This window comes from Trichechus manatus, unplaced genomic scaffold (genome assembly GCF_000243295.1).
Source record: "Trichechus manatus latirostris isolate Lorelei unplaced genomic scaffold, TriManLat1.0 scaffold00299, whole genome shotgun sequence".
NCBI lineage: Eukaryota > Metazoa > Chordata > Mammalia > Sirenia > Trichechidae > Trichechus > Trichechus manatus.
In genome coordinates, this window is record NW_004444235.1 from 263,632 (window position 1) to 285,240 (window position 21,609).

At 35.5% G+C, this 21,609-nt stretch overlaps 1 protein-coding gene and 1 pseudogene across 1 annotated transcript; both read left to right on the plus strand.

Annotated features, from left to right (window-relative positions):
• The first annotated feature begins 241 nt into the window (after positions 1 to 241).
• On the plus strand, positions 242 to 1,538 carry LOC101344012 (olfactory receptor 5K1-like). Its single transcript, XM_004390450.2, has one exon. The coding sequence runs from the start codon at positions 263 to 265 to the stop codon at positions 1,229 to 1,231; it is 969 nt and encodes a 322-aa protein (XP_004390507.1). The 5' UTR covers positions 242 to 262; the 3' UTR covers positions 1,232 to 1,538.
• Positions 1,539 to 8,889: 7,351 nt separating this feature from the next.
• On the plus strand, positions 8,890 to 9,806 carry LOC101344275 (olfactory receptor Olfr180-like; annotated as a pseudogene).
• Positions 9,807 to 21,609: the final 11,803 nt, after the last annotated feature.

Below are 21,609 nucleotides of genomic sequence, written 5' to 3' on the forward strand. Positions count from 1 at the left end.
CTTTTCACTGCAAGCATTTCCCTGGAATTATCAAAATATTCTTGTGAATCTTGAGCTTCAGCACTTGACGTCATACAAGATGACACTTGGAGAACTAATGTTCCCTAGAAGTATGCATGCCTGTATTTCAGAGACAGCAGGGGAGGCCTGAGGGAGTGGCTATACTCCCTGTTGTCCAAGAGAAATTCAAATGGACAATTAGACACACTCTGAATTAGAATCTAATCTCCCCAAAATTTCTGTCTCAACAGAGAAAGTAGAGATGACCCAGGAAAATCACTCCTGGACAACTGAGTTTATCCTCATAGGATTTTCAGATCACCCAGAAATGAAGACCCTTCTGTTTGTGGTGTTCTTTGCTATTTATCTGATCACAATGGTGGGGAATCTTGGCTTGCTGGCATTGATTTTCATGGAGCACTGCCTCCATATACCAATGTACATCTTTCTGGGCAACCTGGCTCTGATGGATTCCTGCTGTTCCTGTGCCATCATACCCAAGATGTTAGAGAACTTCTTTTCTGAGGACAGAATGATTTCCCTCTATGAATGCATGGCACAATTTTATTTCCTCTGTCTCGCTGAAACTGCGGACTGCTTTCTCCTGGCAACAATGGCCTATGATCGCTATGTGGCAATATGTAGTCCACTGCAGTACCACACCGTGATGTCAAAGAAATTCTGCATTCAGATGACCATAGGGGCCTACATAGCTGGGAACCTGCATTCCATGATTCATGTAGTACTTCTATTAAGGTTAACCTTTTGTGGATCTCATCAAATCAATCACTTTTTTTGTGATGTTCTTCCATTATACAGATTTTCCTGTGTTGACCCTTATATCAACGAACTGATGATACTTATCTTTTCAGGGTCAGTTCAAATTTTCAGTATTACAACAGTCCTAATCTCTTATTTTTGCATCCTTTTCACAATTTTCAGAATTAAATCCAAAGAGGGAAGAGGCAAAGCTTTATCTACTTGTGCATCTCATTTTCTCTCTGTCTCAATATTCTATGGTTCTCTTCTCTTCATGTACATTCGGCCAAATTCATTTAAAGAAGGGGATAAAGATATACCAGTTGCAATTTTTTATACTCTAGTAATTCCTTTACTAAACCCTTTTATCTATAGTCTAAGAAATAAGGAAGTGATAAATATTATGAAAAGAATTATGAAGAAGAGAAAACCTCAGAACATTCTGAAACAAAGATCCCTTGTGACAAATTGATTTTAATTAGATAAACTTTTTTCAAAGTGAAGGATATTGGGAAAATGGAAAATGATCACTTTGTATATCACATATTAAATCACTAAGACACGATGACTTTTAAGTCAAATCATGTGTAAATGGCTAAATAAGTACAGGAAGGAGGAACTCTGCTAAAATCTATTTCAAAATCTAAACTACTAGGATCTCTTAGGAGGGAATTAATTGACTATTCCTAAGGTCACAAATTGTGTCAGAGTGGAATTAGCTACAATTTTCTACATATCCAACAAATCCTAGGAATAAAATCCGGTATATAAAGGTAGCCTCCATTTAGCATTGTTGGCAAATTAAGGGAATCCCTAAGCATAGTCTTAACAAGCTTCACGCATTTCAACTTCTCTTATATTAATGACTTAGCCACACCATCTATCAGAAGTAACCTGTGCGCTTGAATTCTAGTCTCAACTTTCTTTGAGGTGTTCAAGAGACTGTGTTTGAATATGGATTTATACAGAATATGTATTCTCAAATCAAGAACATCTTTAGTGTGAGTCATTTTTCCTGTCAAGCTCTGAAATAGAGTGTTTGTATAATGGTAATTTATCAATCTTTAGTTGAAAATATTGCTATTTATGTTGAAATCCATATGGATTTGAATGTTTTTGCATAGTTTGATAGTTGTCTATGATGCATGATAGTACGATTCCTGAATATATCAATTAATTCAAGGGTTTTTCCCCAAGATAGCATTACTTCTCTTGTTTGTTATTAGGAATATCACTAAGCTGCACCAATTCCAATGTAAATTATTGGTATATTATGAGCATTAACAGAAAGCTGAAGATGCTGTTCAGCAAAAATGAGGCAGAAAATAGTGAAAATCCTAAAAACCTAAACAATAACAATGAAAAAAATTTATCGCTCACTTAAATGTGCAAATATATAAGGAAAGGTGGTTTAATGAGACCCACTCTCAGCTAGACACAAATCTACACATTTGAAACATATAACCTTTCAATTATTTAGGCATTATTTTTCATACTTTTCAGAGTAAAAAACTCAGACTTTGAAATATTAAGTAGTTAGCCCAAGTTCATGTAGGCATGCAAGCGGAGTTAGGATTTGAATCTATGATGCCCTTTCCCTGCTATCTTTTACAGCTCCTTTCAGAGAAACTTGAGACACAGTTAATCTCCACATGTTTAAAATCTTCTAAGGAAATTGGACATACACGTATCAGGGAAAAAAACAATGTAGATTATACACAAGGAATTTTAGGTTGTATTGGGTATAGCATGTACTTGGGAATGCAGAAAATGGAGATTGGTGTAGTCAAGGGTATTTAGTCATTAAATAGCATTAGAAACGAGATGTTTAAAGGGTGGAAAAAAAGTGGATATGATGGAAAAATAGGAATAAAAGCATGAGCAGAGTCAGTGTTTATGGAAATGAGTGTGACAATGGTGGTAGGAAATGAGGGAGGTGAAGGATGGGTGTAGAAACCTGGCAGAGCTATTGGTGAAAGCAGCTGGTGAGTGTGGAAAATAAGGATTAAAGTGGATCTGTTTACTGAGAACGTTAAAGCCACATTACCAATTCTGAATTTATCTTAGAGGCATCAAACATTGATATCTTCTTGGTAGCAGAGTGCAGTTGTCACTTGGTATCTGCAGGGGATTGGTTCCAGAACCACCTTGGGTATCAAAATCTTAGGATACTCAAGTCCCTTATTTAAAATGGCGTAGTATTTACACAAAACCTACACACATCCTCCAGTATACTTTAAATCATCTCTAGGTTACTTATAATACCTAAAACATTGTAAATGCTTTGTAAATACTTGTTAATGCTTACACTTAGTAATACTTTTCAGTCTTTGCAAGCACTTTATCAAGAACCCGTGAGACCATTTTTGACATTGTAGGGACAGCAATTCCACTAACACTTACACAAATTTCACCTTCTTTAGCTTTATTGTATGAATGCTCAATTCTTTCTTAACAACCTTACGGCCCACTGCAGGAAACGACATGCTACTTTTCAAAATATCTAAGATTTTTCCGGACACCCTCCTGAAGTCAACCCTTCAGCCAAAGATAAGACAGGCCTATCAAATAAACAATAACACATAGTTCAACCATGTATAAGAGACTAAATGGGCACACCAGCCCAAAAGCAAAGACAAGAAGGCAGGAAAGGACAGGAAAGCTGGACAAATTGAAATGGGGAACCAGAGGTCAAGAAGGGAGGAGCATTGACACATCATGGGGTTGGCAACCAATGTCACAAAACAATATGTGTATTAATTGTTTAATGAAAAACTAATTTGCTCTGTAAACTTTCACCTAAAGCACAAAAAAAAAAAAAAAAAAGAGCGAGAGTAAGCAGAGGAAAAAAAGAAAGAAATTTTATAGCAAGATTCAAGAATAGGTGGTTATTAGATAAAATTAAGCCAAATACGTTAATCTCAGGTCCTTTGTTGGGTGGAATCTTCTACTTGTTTCTCCCACTGGGAGCCAATGGGACCATATGCAAGTTTCTCACTAAAGCTGCTGATTCTTGGGCTTCTGAGAAGGCTCTTTCATGTCTGGAGTCTGGTTTTCCCCTGAAGTGTTACTTCCCTTTCTAAGCAGCATTGGCCTATCAGCAAAGCAATTAACAAGTGGAAAGAACATCACCTCCCCAGCAGCATTCTGTTATAATTCATTTCTGTCCTCCCACCTGTTTGCTAAGACTATTCAGTGAGCCTCTTGGTTTAGGGACCTGTGAGCTGCCTCTGATGGTGAAGTGGTTAAGAGCTGGGCTGCTAACCAAAAGGTCAGCAGTGCAAATCCAGCAGCTGCTACTTGGAAAATCTATGAGGCAGTTCTAATCTGTCCTTATGAGTCAGGATCCACTTGAGGGCAATGAGTTTGGTTTGCTTGTTTGGAAGCAGCCTCTTAAATTTACTTTGGTCTTTTCTAAATTGTTATTTTCTGTCCTCAGGAACCAAGCAAAGCAATGAATACTTAATAATAAATTAAGGTGGAAAGTATACTAATCCATTTTAGAAAGATATTTGTGCAGGAAGGTTTTTCTAGCTAAATTTCCATCTCCCATTAGCCAGAAAATTAATTTAACAAGAGTATCTGATTCCATGAGCAAGCTGGTCAATCCATATTTTAGTGTAAAACATAGTTAATATTTATGATCATTAATCTGATTTTTCTCTAAAGAACCTATTCATTTGATTAATGTTTTTTCCTGTAACTCTCTCACTTACCTTGTGAATCTCACCAATCTAGTTTTTCCTTGTTTAAGAATGATTTAAGAATTCTGCCCTGTCTTTAAATCTTAAACCAGAAATATTCCCTGAAGTCTTCTTAAAACTAAACAATAGTTTATCTTAACTATTTGAAAATGTCTGCCTTGAGCCTTGTGCTCCTTTAAGAACTATCTGTATTTATATCGGTACCAAGTTGACAGCAGCAACTTGAAAGATTAGATAGGAGCCTTAGGGGGCAGTGAGTTTATGTTAATGGAGGAGAAACAACGCAGAAAAGGAGGGTAAGAATGTTTGCCCAACTTGAAAAATGTAATCAATGTCACTTACTTGTACATGTAGAAACTGTTGAATTGGTGTATGTTCTGCCCTGTATATCGTCAACAACAACAAAATAAATACAATTAAAAAAAAAAAAGAGATCTAAGATTTTTATTTTCTCATCAAAAGAGACAGCAATTTACTTTCTCTATTGGACTTAGAGGGATTGCTTTGACCACTAAATTGCTTTTTGGGAGCCATTTTTTCACAGAAAGAAAGGGTGCACACAACAAAAATAGCAAACAAACAAGACATGAGGCCAACAATGCTCAAACAATGAGTGCTGGAGTGAGACTAAGGATCTATGAAATGGTGGGAGGTTACAGTAGGGTATGCCTACACATCATTTCATTCATGTGGATTCAGCATAGTGCTCAGCACATGGCAAATTCAAATTTTATTTCTTGGCACTTTCTTTTTTTCTTTTGAATATTTTCAATATGTAGTTGCTTGAATCCGCGTATGCTGTATCCAGGGTTCTGAAGGGCCAACTGTAATATGATTCTTTTGGAAAACTGATTTGACAATTAACTGGAAGGAGAGGCTAGAAGCAAGGAGACTAACTGCAATAATTCAAATATTAGGTGGTAAAAGCTGAAACTAGAGAAGTCTCTGTAAAGGAGAAGTTCATGAGGCCTTTTTTAAGACCAAGACTTGATGAATGAATTAAGTGCAGTTTTTTGATGAATTAATCTGGTCTTTCTTTTTTTTTTAATATGCCTGCCTAGGACTCTTTATTTGCCCAGCTTCTCTCAGCAGGGTTACTTTTCACAAGCGCCTGCTATCTGGCTCCTTAATTGCTAGTAGCCATGAGAACTGAAGGAGTGTTTCTCTCTGGATCAAACCAGGATGTAAAAGAAATTCACTCTAAAGAGGGGAATATTGCCATAGGTGTCTTTTTGTGTAAAGTTGGCCAAGAAATGTTTCTTTATGAAAAGGATGTAATTAAAATTATTTTGAAAGGGATTTGGAGCTAGCCTTAACTAAAGTTTCCCAGACAACTTTAAAGGGGTTTTGTTTTAACCAGTTGTTTCTGGAAGATAAGGTACTAGTACTGAATGGTTATCACAACTCCCTGAGACATCTGGTTAGAGCTGCTTAACAACAACCAGTGATGTGTTTGTGTCCCTCCTAAAGCATAGGTAACTATGATTGAAAACCTCTGTAATTAGCCCCTGAAATCAATTACTATAAGCCTCTGTACACAATTATTCAATAAAAGCCTATTCCCTACCTCCTAACCCACCCTTCTTGTGACCTCAAACAAAAACTAACCAATCAAATAATTGTATTATAATTTCTTTGTTTCTTAAACTATATCTAGTCTTGTTAGAAACTCTCTCACTGGAGCCATCAGTTTTTCACTTATATGAACTGGTATCTCTCCACATAAAAATGTACCTTTTAAAAAAATTTTTACTTAATAAATCCTCCTAAACTTATATCAAGGACTGAGTGGTTTTGTTCTCTATAACAACTCTAAGAAAGGAAGGAAGTGGATAAATATAAACAACAGTTTAAGAAGAATAAATAGTAAATTGTAATTGTTGGATAATAAAAGCAAAGCCTGTTAACCTTCTCGTGAGTGTCTATCATGTCATATCTGATTTTATATTACCAGGATTTCTTACAGTGACAGACATATTTGGACAGTCAATAAACATTTCCTGATGTATTTTTGATGTATTTTTGAATATTTATGATTACTAATTAAGTTAAATATGTGCTGTGTATTTATTTACCATTTACCTTTTTTCTGAAAATCACCTGCTCGTTTCATTTGCCTACTCTTTCAAAGAGCCTTCCATTTTTCTTGTTATTTATGTATACATTTTACATAAAAAGTCTATTGGACTTATATATGTAGTTGTAATACATTTTTTTTGGTCAATAATTTGCTTACCTTCCAGATTTGCTTGTGATTTTTCTTTGTTTATTGCTGTAGTTTAAATGAAGTTTACATTTCAAGTTAGTCTCCCATACAAAAATTTATACATACGTTGTTATGTGACCCTATGACCCTAATTGCTCTCCCCATACTGTGACAGCACACTCCACCTCTCCACCCCTGATTCCCCGTGTCCATTCAACCAGCTCCTAACTCTCTCTGCCTTCCCATCTCACTTCCAGACAGAAGCTGCCCATTTAGTCTCTTGTATCTAATTGAGCTAAGAGGCACACTCCTCACAAGTATCACTTTATGTCCCACAGTCCAGTCCAATCACTGTCTGAAGAGTTGGCCTCGAAAATTTTTTTAGCTCTGGGAGGATACAGAAATGGGGGCCATGCTTTACGGGGTTCCTCCAATCTCAGTCAGACCATTAATCTGGTCTTCTTATTAGAATTTGAGTTCTGCACCCCACCTTTCTCCTGCTCCATCAGGGACTCTCTGTTTGCTTATGATGTTTTTTGATGTACAAGTATTTTCATGTTAAGGTCCTCAAATATATTGATTTATCCCTTTGTAATTTTTTCTATTCTTTTGCTGCTTAAAACTCCCCAATCTGAAATCTCATAATCATTAATACTTTTAGATACTTCAATTTTTTACATTTAATTCTTGAATTAGTCTGGGATATATTTTTGGTGAATGATCTAATGTAACCATCTAAATATATTTAGATAATTTTTTTTAATTAGATGTGTGGGGATATATGCCATTTAAACATGGTTGCACTATTGACAACTGCAGCTCCCATGGGCCTCTATGCTGCACAGCATGTTGAGACTTGTCCCCAACATGTTGAAACTTGTCACGACTTGCTTTCCCAAACCTATTGTCCCATTACTGACCGGCTTGTTTACCTGAATTCCTTCTCCCTTGCCCGAAACTTATTTTTACTCACCCAAAGCCCATTGTTCTGTTATTTGCTTCACTGCTTGCTGTATTGACTATAAATAAACTCCTGGGACTGAAGCCGAGGGTCGACTCCTCAGAGTGACCCTCCTGGCCCCACTTCTCTGTAAGAGTTTGTTTGGTTACTGTCTCCGCAGTCCCGACATTTGCTGCTGCTGCAACAGATGGTGCCCCGTGTGAGGGGCTGCGACGTAGATGAGAGTTTAATATGATTCCAATCACAATATTAGAATAATCACTCAAAGAATTTGGTGAAGAAGTCTAAAATATGTCCCAAAGGTAAATCAAGAAAATATTGAAAATGACAAATAAAAAATATTTGTTTTGAAATGCACGATAAATCTGCAGTAATTTCAACAACTTCATATAAGTTCAAGATTCAATAAGCCTATCATGGAAAACAACAGATTGTCCAGAAGCCAACTTAAGTATATGGTAAGAATAACATCGTCAATAAATTAGGACAAAAAAAGTTATTTTATGACTGACCCTAGTGAACTTTTTAAACTATTTTGACCTTTTTTCCTTGTTGCATTGTTTATTTAAATTTTTACTACGGAAAATTCCAAAAACAGATAAAATTAGTCTGCATGTACCTAACATCAAGTTTCAATATGTTTTAAATATATTTACTTAAGTTACCATATAATAGGCTTATTATTTTTATTTTAAAATTAATTAGTAAATATTTTTTTTAATTTTCTCATGTTTATATTTCTAATACAGTAGATATAATATGCTATTTTGAAATATTAACTCCACTGGAATAGTATATAAAAACGTATACAAAATAATGTACAAAAATATAGTATATAAAAACTGTTGACTCAGTGAAAAACATATATACAAGAAAATGAATTTTAAGTATACTTTAAGAATTGTCAATCCAAAAACTGACATTGAAATATTTGAGAACACTAAATCTAGGGTACCCTGTATTTGTTCACTATCTTTGTATAAATTCCTAAACACAGACTTTCTCACTGCAAGAATTTCCCAGGAATTATCAAAATATTCTTGTGAATCTTGAGCTTCAGAACTTGAGGTCATATAAGATGATACTTGAGGAGAATGAGTGTTCCCTAGAAGTATGTGTGCCTGTATTTCAGAGACAACAGGGGAAGCTTGAGGGAATGGCTCTACTTTCTGTTGTCCAAGAGAAAATTGAAGGGACAATTACACACAATCTAAATTAGAATCTTATCGCTCCATAATTTCTGTCTCAATAAAGTACAGATGACCGAGGACAATCACTCCTTGACAACTGACTTTATCCTTATAGAATTTATGGATCACCTAGTTCTGAAGACCCTTCTGTTTGTGGTGTTCTTTGCTATTTATCTGATCACCATGGTAGGGAATCTTGGTTTGGTGGTGCTGATTTTCATGGAGCTCCATCTCCACACAACAATCTATATCCTTCTGGGCAATCTGGCTCTTATGGATTCCTGTTGTTCCTGTGCCATTACTCCTAAGATGTTAGACAACTTCTTTTCTGAGGACAGAATGATTTCTCTCTACGAATGCACGAGACAATTTTATTTTCTCTGCCTTGCTGAAACTGCAGACTACTTTCTCCTGGCAGCAGTGGCCTATGATCACTATTTGGCAATATATAGTCCACTGCAGTACCACACCATGATGCTGAAGAAACTCTACATTCAGATGACTGCAGGGACTTTAATAGCTAGTAACCTGCATTCCATGATGCATGTTGTGCTTCTTTTAAGGTTAACTTTTTCTAGGTCTAATCAAATTGACCACTTTTTTGTGATATTTTGCCATTGTACAGACTATCTTGTACTGACCCTTTTATTAATGAACTAATAATATATATTTTTTCAATGCCTATTCAAATCTTCACCATTGTCACTGTCTTGATCTCTTATCTCTGCATCCTTTTCACAGTTTTCAGAATGAAATCCAAAGAGGGGAGAGGTAAAGCCTTTTCTACCTGTGAATCTCATTTTCTCTCTGTCTCAGTATTCTAGATCTGTCTTCTCATGTATATTCAACCATTTGAAGAAGGGGATAAAGATATACCAGTGGCAAATTTTCATATAATAGTAAGTCCTTTATTAAAATCTCTTATTTATAGTCTGAGACATAAGGAGGTGATAAGTGTTCTGAAAAAAAACCACGAGGAACTATAATATCCTTAAACTTCATCCTCTATAGCAAATTGAGTTAATTTATTAAAAAGCTTCCATAGAAAAAGAAAAATATGTTTTATACAAAATATTTATCTCTAAATCATTAGGTTGTGTTTGTTAAAATGTGTATGACTGGAATTACAAAATATTCTGCCAGACCTTAATCCAATATTTTATGTGTTTATTGGCTATTTTCATTTCTTCTATGAATTATCTGTTTATTTTCTTTGATCTTACTGTTTTTTCCCTCACTTATTTGTACCACTGTTGATAGAGAAAATATTAAAATGCTGTGATTATTTGTGGCAAGTAGTTTCTCAGTGTGTTTATAGTCTTTTAATACTTGTGATATTTATATCTGATAAACATTTTAATGTGATACAATCATATTTATTGATTTTTTAAATATAGTTTATTTTATGCTTATTTGTTTAGAATTTCTTTCCTTAATCTGAGGTCTGATATTAACCAATATTTCTTTTTCTCTTTTTCTTCTTTATCTTCTCCTCCTCTTTCTCTCTGCCTTTCTCTTCTTTGTTTTGATAGTTTAAGTTTACCCTTGTCTCCTGTTACTTTCTGAAACTTCATTTAATATATGGCATGAAATGTAGATGTACTTTTTTTTTTTTTGCTTGTGTCTTCCAAAATATTCCACACATACATTTAGTTTGAATACATATCTAAGGAGGACTTTTTTGGGAACCAGCAAATCATGCTAAAATTTTCTGGAATTCTAGATTTTCTAGAAAAAAATAATAACCAATAAACAAGCAGACTTTGTGTATTAAATATTAAAATATATGCTGAAGTGTCAGTAATTAAAACAGTTAACTTTTAGATCAAGAATCAATAGATGAATCAATGGAACTGTATGAAAGTAAATTCCTGTATAAAATAAGAAGCTCACCATAAATCAATGAAGAAAGAAAAAATTGTTTAATAAATGTTCCTGTGTCAATTGGTAAACTATCTTTTCCATTTGTGTTAAAATTTATATGCCCCCCTCATGCAGAGATTATTTTCTAAATATAATTTTTATTTTCTTTTTTATAGCATTAATTTTTGTACATATGATTTTAATTCAACAGGAATTCATTTTTAAATGTTGTGAAATAAGAATAAAAATTTGATTTGCAGTGGATAACAAGTAGCTCCAGAAGCATTTGTTAACTAGTTCTTCCCTTACTCACCAATTTCACATGACTTCTACTTGTACATGTGCACTCATACACTCATATGTACATGCACATATGAGGTCTATTTCTAGCCTAGCTAATCTGCACAACACATAATAAGACAGGTCCAACTTCTACCCTTATGTTCTATCAGGGAAGTGCTGAAAGCACTCACTCATCTATGCCAATAAATTTGGAAGACAGCTACCTGGCCAACTGACCAGAAGACATCCATATTTGTGCCCATGCCAAAGAAAGGTTATCCAACAAAAAGCAGAAATTATCGAACAATATCATTAATATCACAGGCAAGTAAAATTTTGCTGAAGCTAAATCAAAAAAGATTGCAGCAGTACATTGACAGGGTACTGCCAGAAATTCAAGCTGGATTCAGAAGAGGACTTGGAACCAGGGATATCATTTTTGATGTCAGATGGATCTTGGCTGAAAGCAAAGATTACCAGAAAGATGTTTACCTGTCTTTTATTGACTATGCAAAGGCATTCGATTGTGTGGATCATAACAAATTATGGATAACACTGCGAAAAATGGGAATTCCAGAACACTTAACTGTGCTCGTGTGGAATGTGTACATAGACCAAGAGGTGGTCGTTGGAACAGGAAAAGGGAATATTGCATGATTTAATAGAAGGAACAGTATGGGTCAAGGTTGTATCCTTTCACCATACCTACTCAATCTCTATGCTGAAAAAACAATCTGAGAAGCTGGAGTATATGCAGAAGAATGTCGAATCAGGATTGGAGGAAGACTCATTAACAACAAGTGATATGCAGATGACACAACCTAGCTTGCCAAAAGCAAAGAGAACTTGAAGCACTTACTGATGAAGATCAAAGACTACAGCCTTTAGTACGGATTACACAAAGACATAAAGAAAACAAAAATCCTCACAACTGGACCAATAAGCAATAGCATGAAAAATGGAGGAAAAATATGAAGTTGTCAAGGATTTCATTTTACTTGGATCCACAATCAATGCCCATGGAAGCAGTGAGGAAATCAAACAATATATTGCATTGGACTAATCTGCTGCAAAACACCTCTTTAAAGTGTTAAAAAGCAAAAATGTCACTTTGAGGACTAAGGTGCACCTTACCCAAGCCATTGTATTTTCAGTCACCTCATATGCATGTGAAAGCTGGACAATGAATAAGGAAGACCTAAGAAGAATGGATGCATTTGAATTATGAGATTGGCAAAGAATATTGAATATTCCATGGAATGCCAGAAGAATAAACAAATCTGTCTTGGAAGAAGAACAGCCAGAATGCTCCTTAAAAGCTAGGAGGAGAAGACTTCATCTCACTTATTTGGACATGTTATCAGGAGGCACCAGTCACTGAAGAAAGACATCATTCTTGGTAAAGTGGAGGGTCAGTGAAAAAGAGGAAGACCCTCAATGAGATGGATTGTTACAGTGGCTGCAACAATGAAGTCATACATAGCAACTATTGTAAGAATGACGCGGGACCAGGCAGTGCTTCATTCTGTTGTGCATGGAGTCACTATGAGTGCCCACTTACAACGTACTGGAGTTGCTACGAACCCCACTTAAAACCATCCATTTTGGGTTTTTTTTTTTTTGATACATTTTATCATTAGTAGTATGTGCTACATACAATGTTGCAGCATGTAATTTGCTGATGTTATCATTCTCATGCCAATCTCCAAAGACAAATAAAGATCGTATTTATAAAGACACTAATAATAAATGGCAATAATAATGAAAAGTAAAGACACAAAAACAAACAAAAGAACGAGGTGTTCGACTTGTATCAGATCCGAGTCATTGGAATAGAACCTCATCGTAAGTCGGGGGATATCTGTATATCTTAAATGTGCCCGTGTCTCTCCATTTCAACTTCCTGCATGCCATTCCATGCTTCCATCATCTCTCACCAGAACAATATTAATAGCTTCAATCTGGTATCCCTGCTTTCACTCCTTACATTTCTTTTAAATTTGTTATCACAAGCCAATATTAAAAATAGTACTAAAAATGTAGTTCAAAAGCTGTCTTACCATGTCTTACTTACCATGTCTTACTTACCATGACCTATGCATTCCAATTGCAACCACTTTCTAATTTTTTTAAGCAACTTCTCTGTAAATTTACCATAGTATTTCTTATAGTCAATTGCAGACATATTAACAAACTTTATGTTATAACCCATTGCTATTGAGTCAGTTCTGACTTATAGCGGGCCTATAAGACAGAGTACAACTGCTCCACAGGGTTTCCAAGGCTGTAATCTTTACAGAAGCAGACAGCCACATCTTTCTCCCTCAGGGCGGCTTGTGGTTTCCAACTGCTTGACCTTTCTGTTAGCAGCTTAGTGCTTAACCACGGCACCACCAGGGTTCCTTTCATTTCTGTAATAGTATATAAAAATTCATTATTTTGTTTGTTTGTTTAAAATCTCACATTTCCCTCTTCCTTGATGGTATATCACGATTTTCAGTAATTTGAAAATCAATTTTTATTAGGGACTTGCAAATATTTTCCACTGCTAAGACAACTTGTGTATCATGCTTATATTTCATTTTCTGTATGATTTTGTGAGTTATTTTATAATAAAAAAATTATTTCCCCATTTGCTCAGTTAGATCCACACATGTGCCTATCAAATATATTCTTCAAAAACTCAATTATATTAAATGATTTTTTGTTCTTTCATTATCTTGGAGACTTCTGTCTTGGTGCTGTCAGTCCTCCCACTCCAGTCTAGAGAGGTTGTTCTCTAGACCCAGTGCACAGCTGTCATGCTGAGACTTTCCTTTCCTGATTTCCTGTGTTAGATACTCTGTTTCCAAGATCTCTATCTTCCTCTTCATTGTTCATTCTCTCATTTTGCTAAGAAATATTTTCATCCTCTTTGACAGTCAAGATTTGAAGTCCAGACATGCTATAAGTGATCTTTGTTCTTTCCTCACACATGACCAACAGTTTGGTTTGTAAAGAATTTTAAATTTGAAATAATTTTCCCTCCGAACCTTGGCTCTGGAGAAAGGTCTTTGTCATCAATCTGCCACCGGCTAGGAGCTTCTCAGCGAGGACACCCCAGGTCCAAAGGAAGCGCTCTTCTCCCAGTGCTTCTTTCTTGGTGGTATGAAATCCCCCCTGTCTCTCAGCTTGCTTCTCTCTTTTATATCTCAAAAAAGATTGACTTAAAACACAACCTAATCTTGTAGATTAAGTCCTGCCTCATTAACATAACTGCCACTAATCCCACTTCATTAACATCATAGAGGTAGAATTTACAACATTTAGGAAAAGCACAGCAGATAACAAAATGGTGGACCATCACACAATACTGGAAATCATAGACTAGCCAAGTTGACACACATTTTTGGGGGATACAATTCAATCCATAACACGTATCATTCTTATTCTAATTCCTTTTTTGTCTCTCTAAAAGCATTTAGGAATTTTTCATTACCCCTGGCTTTATGAAATCTCAAAATGAGTATCTTTGTATATTTTTGTTTTTCATTCATTTTTATTTCCACTCTCTTTTGTTGGCTCCCTCCCTCCCTTCTTTGCTTTCTTTCATTTTTTTCCTTCCTTTCTCCCTTCCTTCCTTTCTTTCAGCTTTAATTCTTCAATAAAGACAAACCTGATAAGGCAAAATGAATATAATTCATATATGAAAAGCAAACTAAATAAACTTAATTACCAGTTTTCAGAATAATAAGGTATTTTCTTGTATCTTATGAAGATTATTAATAAATTATCATTATAAACTTATGGATTTTAATATATTTTATCAGTTCAGATTCATTATAATTATTGTACCTTTTGATGTTAACATTGTCCCACCTTTGGTCAACAGAAACTTAACTCTAAAACATTAAGTTGATTCCTAAATCCTTCGATATGACACCAGTAGACTCTAATAGATTTCTTGTTTTCTGGTACAAAATGTTGAAGATAGTCTTCTGTGTTTACTGCCTCAGAGCTGGAATTAAACATTTTCCAAAGATGTCTCTAAGTGATTTGCACCGGTAGTGAAAATTTAATAATAATAATTTTCACTGGTTTCTGATATGTATTTCCTCTATTTCTTCTGTAAAGATGATAAAAAGAACACATAAACATGTACATATATAAACCAAAAAAGCAAACCCATTGTCATTGAGTTGATTTTGACTTACAGTGATGTTATAAACCAAAACCCATTACCATCCAGTTGATTCCAACACATACTGACCCTATAGGACAGAGTAGAACTGCCCCATAGAGTTCCAAGGAATGGCTGGTGGATTCAAACTGGCAACCTTTTGGTTTGCAGGTGTACTCTTAACCACTGGCCACCAGGCTCCAGTGACACTATAGCTACCCTATATATACACACTTTTATTTTCATCTTTCTTAGGACACACACAGTAATTAATAAATATTTAGGGGAGATACATAGAGACTATGCAAATATCCTGTTCCTCCTTAAGGTGGATCTAGCCTACTGTGGTGTTCTAATAGTAATTTTCTATTTGCCTAATTCTTTCTAAATGTATTACTTGGAAAGTATTGCTTAGCTAGAGATAAAATTCCTGGCTCACATTTTCCCCTTTAAGTTTCAAAAGTATTGATCCATATCTATCTTACTTTGTATGCTGTTGTTGAGAATCAGATGCCAATCTGATTTTCTGTCTTTGAAAGTGAAGTTGTGCTTCTACATGGAGATACAGATAACTTTTTTTTTTTTTAATGTTCAATTCTAATATTTTTCCTTGGCTATATCTTGGAATTGACTTTTCTAGATCAGTTATCACAAGCATGTGGTGGGCTGTTTTAATATGTAGATTTAAGTCTTCTGTTATTTCTGAAAAATTTCTTGGATTATAATCTTAAATATTGTTTCTGCTCCATTGTTTTCTTTTTTAGGGACTCAATTTTATATGAGGTGTATCAACTTTGCTAATCTTCTATACCTGGAAGATGGAATATTGCTAGAAACATAGATTTAAATGTTCTTTCAGTGAGGCTTTAAAAGAAAATGATGGACATGTGATTGGCAATGGAGGAAGTGCAATACTTTTCATGCAGTGGCAAAGAACTTGTCTGAACTATGTTCAAATGTTTGGTGGAAGGTATAACTTGTAAGTAATAAACTTGGATATCTGGCTAAGGAGATTTCTAAGCAAGATTGTAAAGAGGCCATTTGATTTCTTCTTGCGTTTACAGTAAAATGCAAGAGGAAAGAGATGAATTTAAAAATGAACTGTGCAAAATGAAATGGAACTTAAAGATTTGGAAGATTCTGCTGTACAAACTACGGACACATGCCCTGAAATGCTCACCAAGGACTTGGTGACTCAATCTTTTGTTAAGGAGAGGAAGCCTGCAACTGATGGATCTAACCAACTGCCACAGCAGAAAACCCAGTGGCTTACACTGAAGGGGACAGGGACAGGATGAAAGGAAAGAAAGCTTACTGATCCTTGGAATTCTAGAAGCAGGAAACAGGCCAGAGTAACTACATCTGTTGTCCTCCAAGAAAAGAAAAGGACTATCTCTGGACCAACTTGGAGATCAGCAGAACTGTTCGAAGGAGCATGGGAAGCAGGGCCTTCTCAGTTTCTAAGGGTGTGGCCAAGGTCTCCTGGATCTCAAAAGGTGAGGCCAGAGCCTCCTTGGTTTGAAAGAGTAGAATCTTCCCTAGACCCTTTCCAGAGTGTGGGGCTGCTGTTAAAGTTTGCCAGGGGAATGTGGCTGTCACCTAAAGCTGAGGGGATAGGCTGCCTTGCACAAGGGACAGAAGAACAAGGCCAGCTGGGACAAAGGGGGTGTGGTCGCCACTCAGATGGACTAGGAGAACAGGGCCACCCAGAGCCAAGGGAGCACAATTGCTTTACCTGTGGGCCTAGAGTGCAGGGCTGAAGCCCAGGGCTGAGGGGTCTTTACTCCAATTCATAAAGCATGGCCAACATCGAGAGTCTGGAGGGCTGGATGGTTGCTCAGATGGTCTCATTGGACAGAGGATTATTTTCAAGCCTTGAGAGATAATGTAAATTCTTTTACTTGGCTTTAGACTTGCTTGGTGTACATTATCCCTTCCTTACCTCCAATTTCTCCCATTGTAATGAGAATTTCTACCTAGTGCGTGTTCCATCACTGCACTTTGGAAACATAATTTGTAGTCTAGATTTCTTGGCTTCACAGATTTAAAGAAATTTTGCCCCCAGATGGAATACTCCTAAAGTCTCACCCATAGTTGATTTAAATACTTCAGAAGATGAGATTTTGAACTTGGAGTTGATTTAAGACTTTTGGGACGATGTGATGGGTTGAATGTGTTTTGCATCTGACAAGGACATGAATCTGGGGGGGGGCAAAGGGTAGAACGTTATGGATTGAACTGTGTTACCCAGAAATATGTGTGTAAATCCTAACCTCTATGCCTGAGGTTATAATCCCATTTGTGAATGGGTTGTCTCTGTTATGTTAATGAGGCAGGATGAGTGTAGATTGTATCTTAAATCAATCTCTTTTGAAATATAAATGAGATTAAGCAAGCAAACAAGAGAAGCAGAGATGGGGGAAGAAAGATGCCAAGCCACATGAAGACCACCCAGGAGCAGAAGCTAAAAGAGACAAGGACCTTCCTTCAGAGTCAACAGAGAAAGAAAGCCTTCCCCTAGAGCTGGCACCCTGCATTTGGACTTCTAGCCTCCTAAACTGTGAGAAAATAAATTTCTGTTTGTTGAAGTCATCCACTTGTAGTATTTCTGTTATAGCAGCACTAGATAATTAAGATAATTAAGACAATGGTAAAGTTACCCAAAGCAGGTCCTCTTCGGTGTGACATCATCAATAAAGATACACCTAGGTAAGGAGGGAGGAAGTACGTTTATTGCAAGTGCGCAGGCAAGGAACAAGGAGGTGTATACCTCAAATCAAGCTCTATGAACAAAAACAGGCAGAACTTTTTATACCGTCTCTCATAAGGAAATACAAACAAACATTATGGACTACATAGTTCATCATAGCAGGCAGGTGCAGTAAGACAAAAGGCATCTTTTTCTTCGGCATGTAGGCTGGTAAGCTGGGTTTCACAGGCTTGAGTCACACCCAGTACTTTGGGAACAATGACAGGAGGGGAAAGTTTCTACTTGGTCTGAGCAGCTACCAATTGAGCCACACCCATTTGATTGATCATGGCTAAACAGCTCCTGGCTGCATTGGCTATCAATAATACCAAAGTTTTTCCAATGAGGGCTTGAAGGACATGGGGACAGATTCAATCCACAGAGTGAAGAAGTCAGTGACCTTGGCTGAACTCATCACAGCTTTCCATCTTTTCTTCATGAAATCCTAATTATTTTTCAAAAGCCATGTTAGACCTACTTCCTCCAATAAGTGGCTAGACAAGTCTGAGAATTTTTTCTGTCCATTTTACACTTTATGCACAGAATGGTGAACAGGTGAAAATTAGATCAGTTACATAAGAGTCAGCAAAATGACTATCACCAACTTTAGTGAGCGTCATTTGCTTTAACCACAGCGTCGTACAGAGAGCGTCTTTAATTAACACCAGGTGGTTTCTATGTTTTTTTTGGACTGATCTCCTCACGGAAATACATTTACGTCAATTCCAGAAAATCTCTTTAGGATTAGATGCAAAACAAACTTTGTACTGTAATTATAGTCACTGACTTATTAGCTGTCTCCAAGATTTTTTTTTCTTTTAATCCCACATGTTATAGAGACCAAGATTTAGAGTCAGAAATTCGATTCGTCCTAACACTATAAGGCAAATAACAAACTGTTACAAACTTCTCAGAGAACTCCGGGTAAGAAAAATATTCTCCTTAATTTTTACTTTTAATATTGATATCTCTAAATATTTATTTCTCAAAATTTATTATCTTCATTGTTCTCAGATTTCAACTCATTTGTCTTTCTAGTTTTTCTCTAAATTGAAGACTGTGAGGAGCCAGGATGAGACACAATACTGAAATTCATTTCTGATTATAAGGTAGAATTTCAAAACATACAGTAAAGCCACAAAGTAATTCTATTAAATAATTCAAGTTTGTTGTTGTTGTCAGGTGCCATCGAGTCAATTCTGAGTCATAGCAACCCTATGTACAACCGAACAAAACGGTGCCCGGTCTTGTGCCATCCTCACAATAGTTGCTGTGTTTGAGCCCATTGTTGCAGCAATGTGAATTTAAAGTTATTTCTAATTTAGCTAAATAATTAGATGGTTTATATTTAATATTTTAAATAAATAAAATGTTTAGCGAGTTTCTTCCTTTTGATGTTTATGGAAAAATTAATTTCAGTATTATGGAAAAATAAATCCATTCTGACCGTAGAATTTACATGATTAGCATCTTCAGTTGAAGTGTTCTACTGCTATCATTAGATAATGAGATAACCTTGTAAAACAAAACAAAATTTGTTCTCAAAAATGCTAAGACTATTTAAAGGTTTTAGAAAACTAAAGCATAAAGGAAGCCTACTTTAATTTATTAATTTATAAGTTATTGTGATATAATTCAGAAAATTTTATAATTTTCCAAGGAAACAGAAATATAGTAGATAAGATTGTGCGAAATGGTTGATGTAATTAGTGACACTAAATTGTACACTTGAAAAATCTTGAATTGGCGAGTGTTGTGTTACATATGGAGCCCTGGTGCCGCACTGGATAAGAGCTCGGCTGCTAACCAAAAAAGGTCGGCAGTTCAAATCCACCAGCTGCTGCTTGGAGACCTTATGGGGCAGTTCTACTCCGTCCTATAGGGTCGCTAGAGGTCGGAATTGACTCAACAGCAACAAATTTTTTTTTTTTTTTTTTTGGTTTAGTGTCACGTATGTTTACAACGATTTTTAAAAAGTCAATTCAAGCAATAGAAAGATATCTAAATTTTTTTCAAATAAAGAGTTTTTGAATAATGTCCTTTGTAGGCTCTTCTTCAAAGTTTATAATAGTTTCAATTTGCAAAGGCCACAGTGGTCACTTAACATCATTAGTAGGATACCGAAAACAAGTTCACTTGTCCCAGGTGATCAGGGTGGAGCTAAGATTTGAATCAATTCTGCCTTTTTACCATAGCATTTTACAGATCCCTACACCGAAGCATAAATCTGAGTTAATCTCAAAATGCTCACAATCTAATAAACAAATTGTGCATAGACATGTAATAAAAGCAATGTAAATTAAACATGAGAAATTCTAGATTATGTTGGGTGTATAACATATGCTTAAAGCTCGGAAAAATGGAGATCAGTGTGGTCTGGGTTTTTTAGTTAAAACTTTATTAAGTAGCATTATATGTAACTATGCCTTAAAGAAAGGATTGAAAGGATATACATATTTGTTCAAAGTGTCAAATATCTATATTTGAAATAATGATTTGTAAGAAATAATAGCCTGGGCAGAGTCAGTGTTTATAGAAATGAGTGAGTGTTGAGCTAGGAGTGGAGGATGAGGAAGTTGAACAATGGGTAGATAGAGTGAGAAAGCCTGAAGAGCTATTGGTGAATGTGGAAAATAAGGATGGAGGTGGATTAGATTACAGAGAAACTTACATGCCATCCTAAAGAATTTGAATTTATCTTAGAGACAACAAATATTGGAGTCTTTCTGGCAGCAGAGTGTTGCATCTGGCAATATTATGAAGTGATGACCACTGAACTCCAACTAAGATAAGTAGATCTGGAAATGGTGAGGAGAATGTGACCTTAAATAAGTAATCAAACAATAGAGAGCTTCTATCTGATAAGTAGTAGAAGTCTTTAGGGAACAAACTGGAGAGGATACTAAATGGATGTTAAACAATTCTCATAATATGGTCACAATCATTAGCATATGATCACCAAATCTCAGAATTTTAGAACAACAGGAGACCTTTGAGGTTAAAAATGAAAAGTATTCAAATAAAGAAGAAAAATATTAACATTTCATTTAAAACTAGTCTTAGAAAATTTAAGGCAGAGTTTACATATAATGCTACTTAATAAAGTTTAAACTAAAAAACCCAGAAAAATGGGTTAATAGAAATATGAAGATGATATACGCCAATTAACTTATTAAGGAAATTGGTAAAGTTTTATTTCTCTAGCTTTCCAAGGTAATTTTCTTTAAATAGTCTACTCCTTAATACTTAGTGACCTTTGCGCACTATCTAAATTATAAATTAACACACTGATAGTAAGCTATTTTTAAACTTCACTCCACTAGGATAGTATATTAAAAAAAATGTTTCCTCGATGGAAAAATATATATATGTAATTTATACAGGAAAATGGACTTTAAGTACACTTTAAGAATCATCAGTACAAAAACTGACATTGAAATATTTGAGAACACTAAATCTACTGTTCACAGTCTTTGTATAAATTCATAAACACAAATCTTTTCACTGCAGTCATATCCTTGGAATTATCAAAGTATTCTTCTGAATCTTCAGCTTCAGCGTTTGAGGTCATATAAGACAATACTTTAGGGGAACTAATGTTCCCTAGCAGTATGTATGCCTGTATTTCAGAGACAGCAGGGAGAGCTTCAGGAAGTAGCTCTACTCCCAGTTGTCAAAAGAGAAATTCAAAGGGAAAATTAGACACACTCTAAATTAGAATCCTATCTCTCCATAT

Bases quoted from the DNA above. Each gene is read 5' to 3' on its own strand.
- LOC101344012 (XM_004390450.2), top strand. From the start codon at position 263: ATGACCCAGGAAAATCACTCCTGGACAACTGAGTTTATCCTCATAGGA.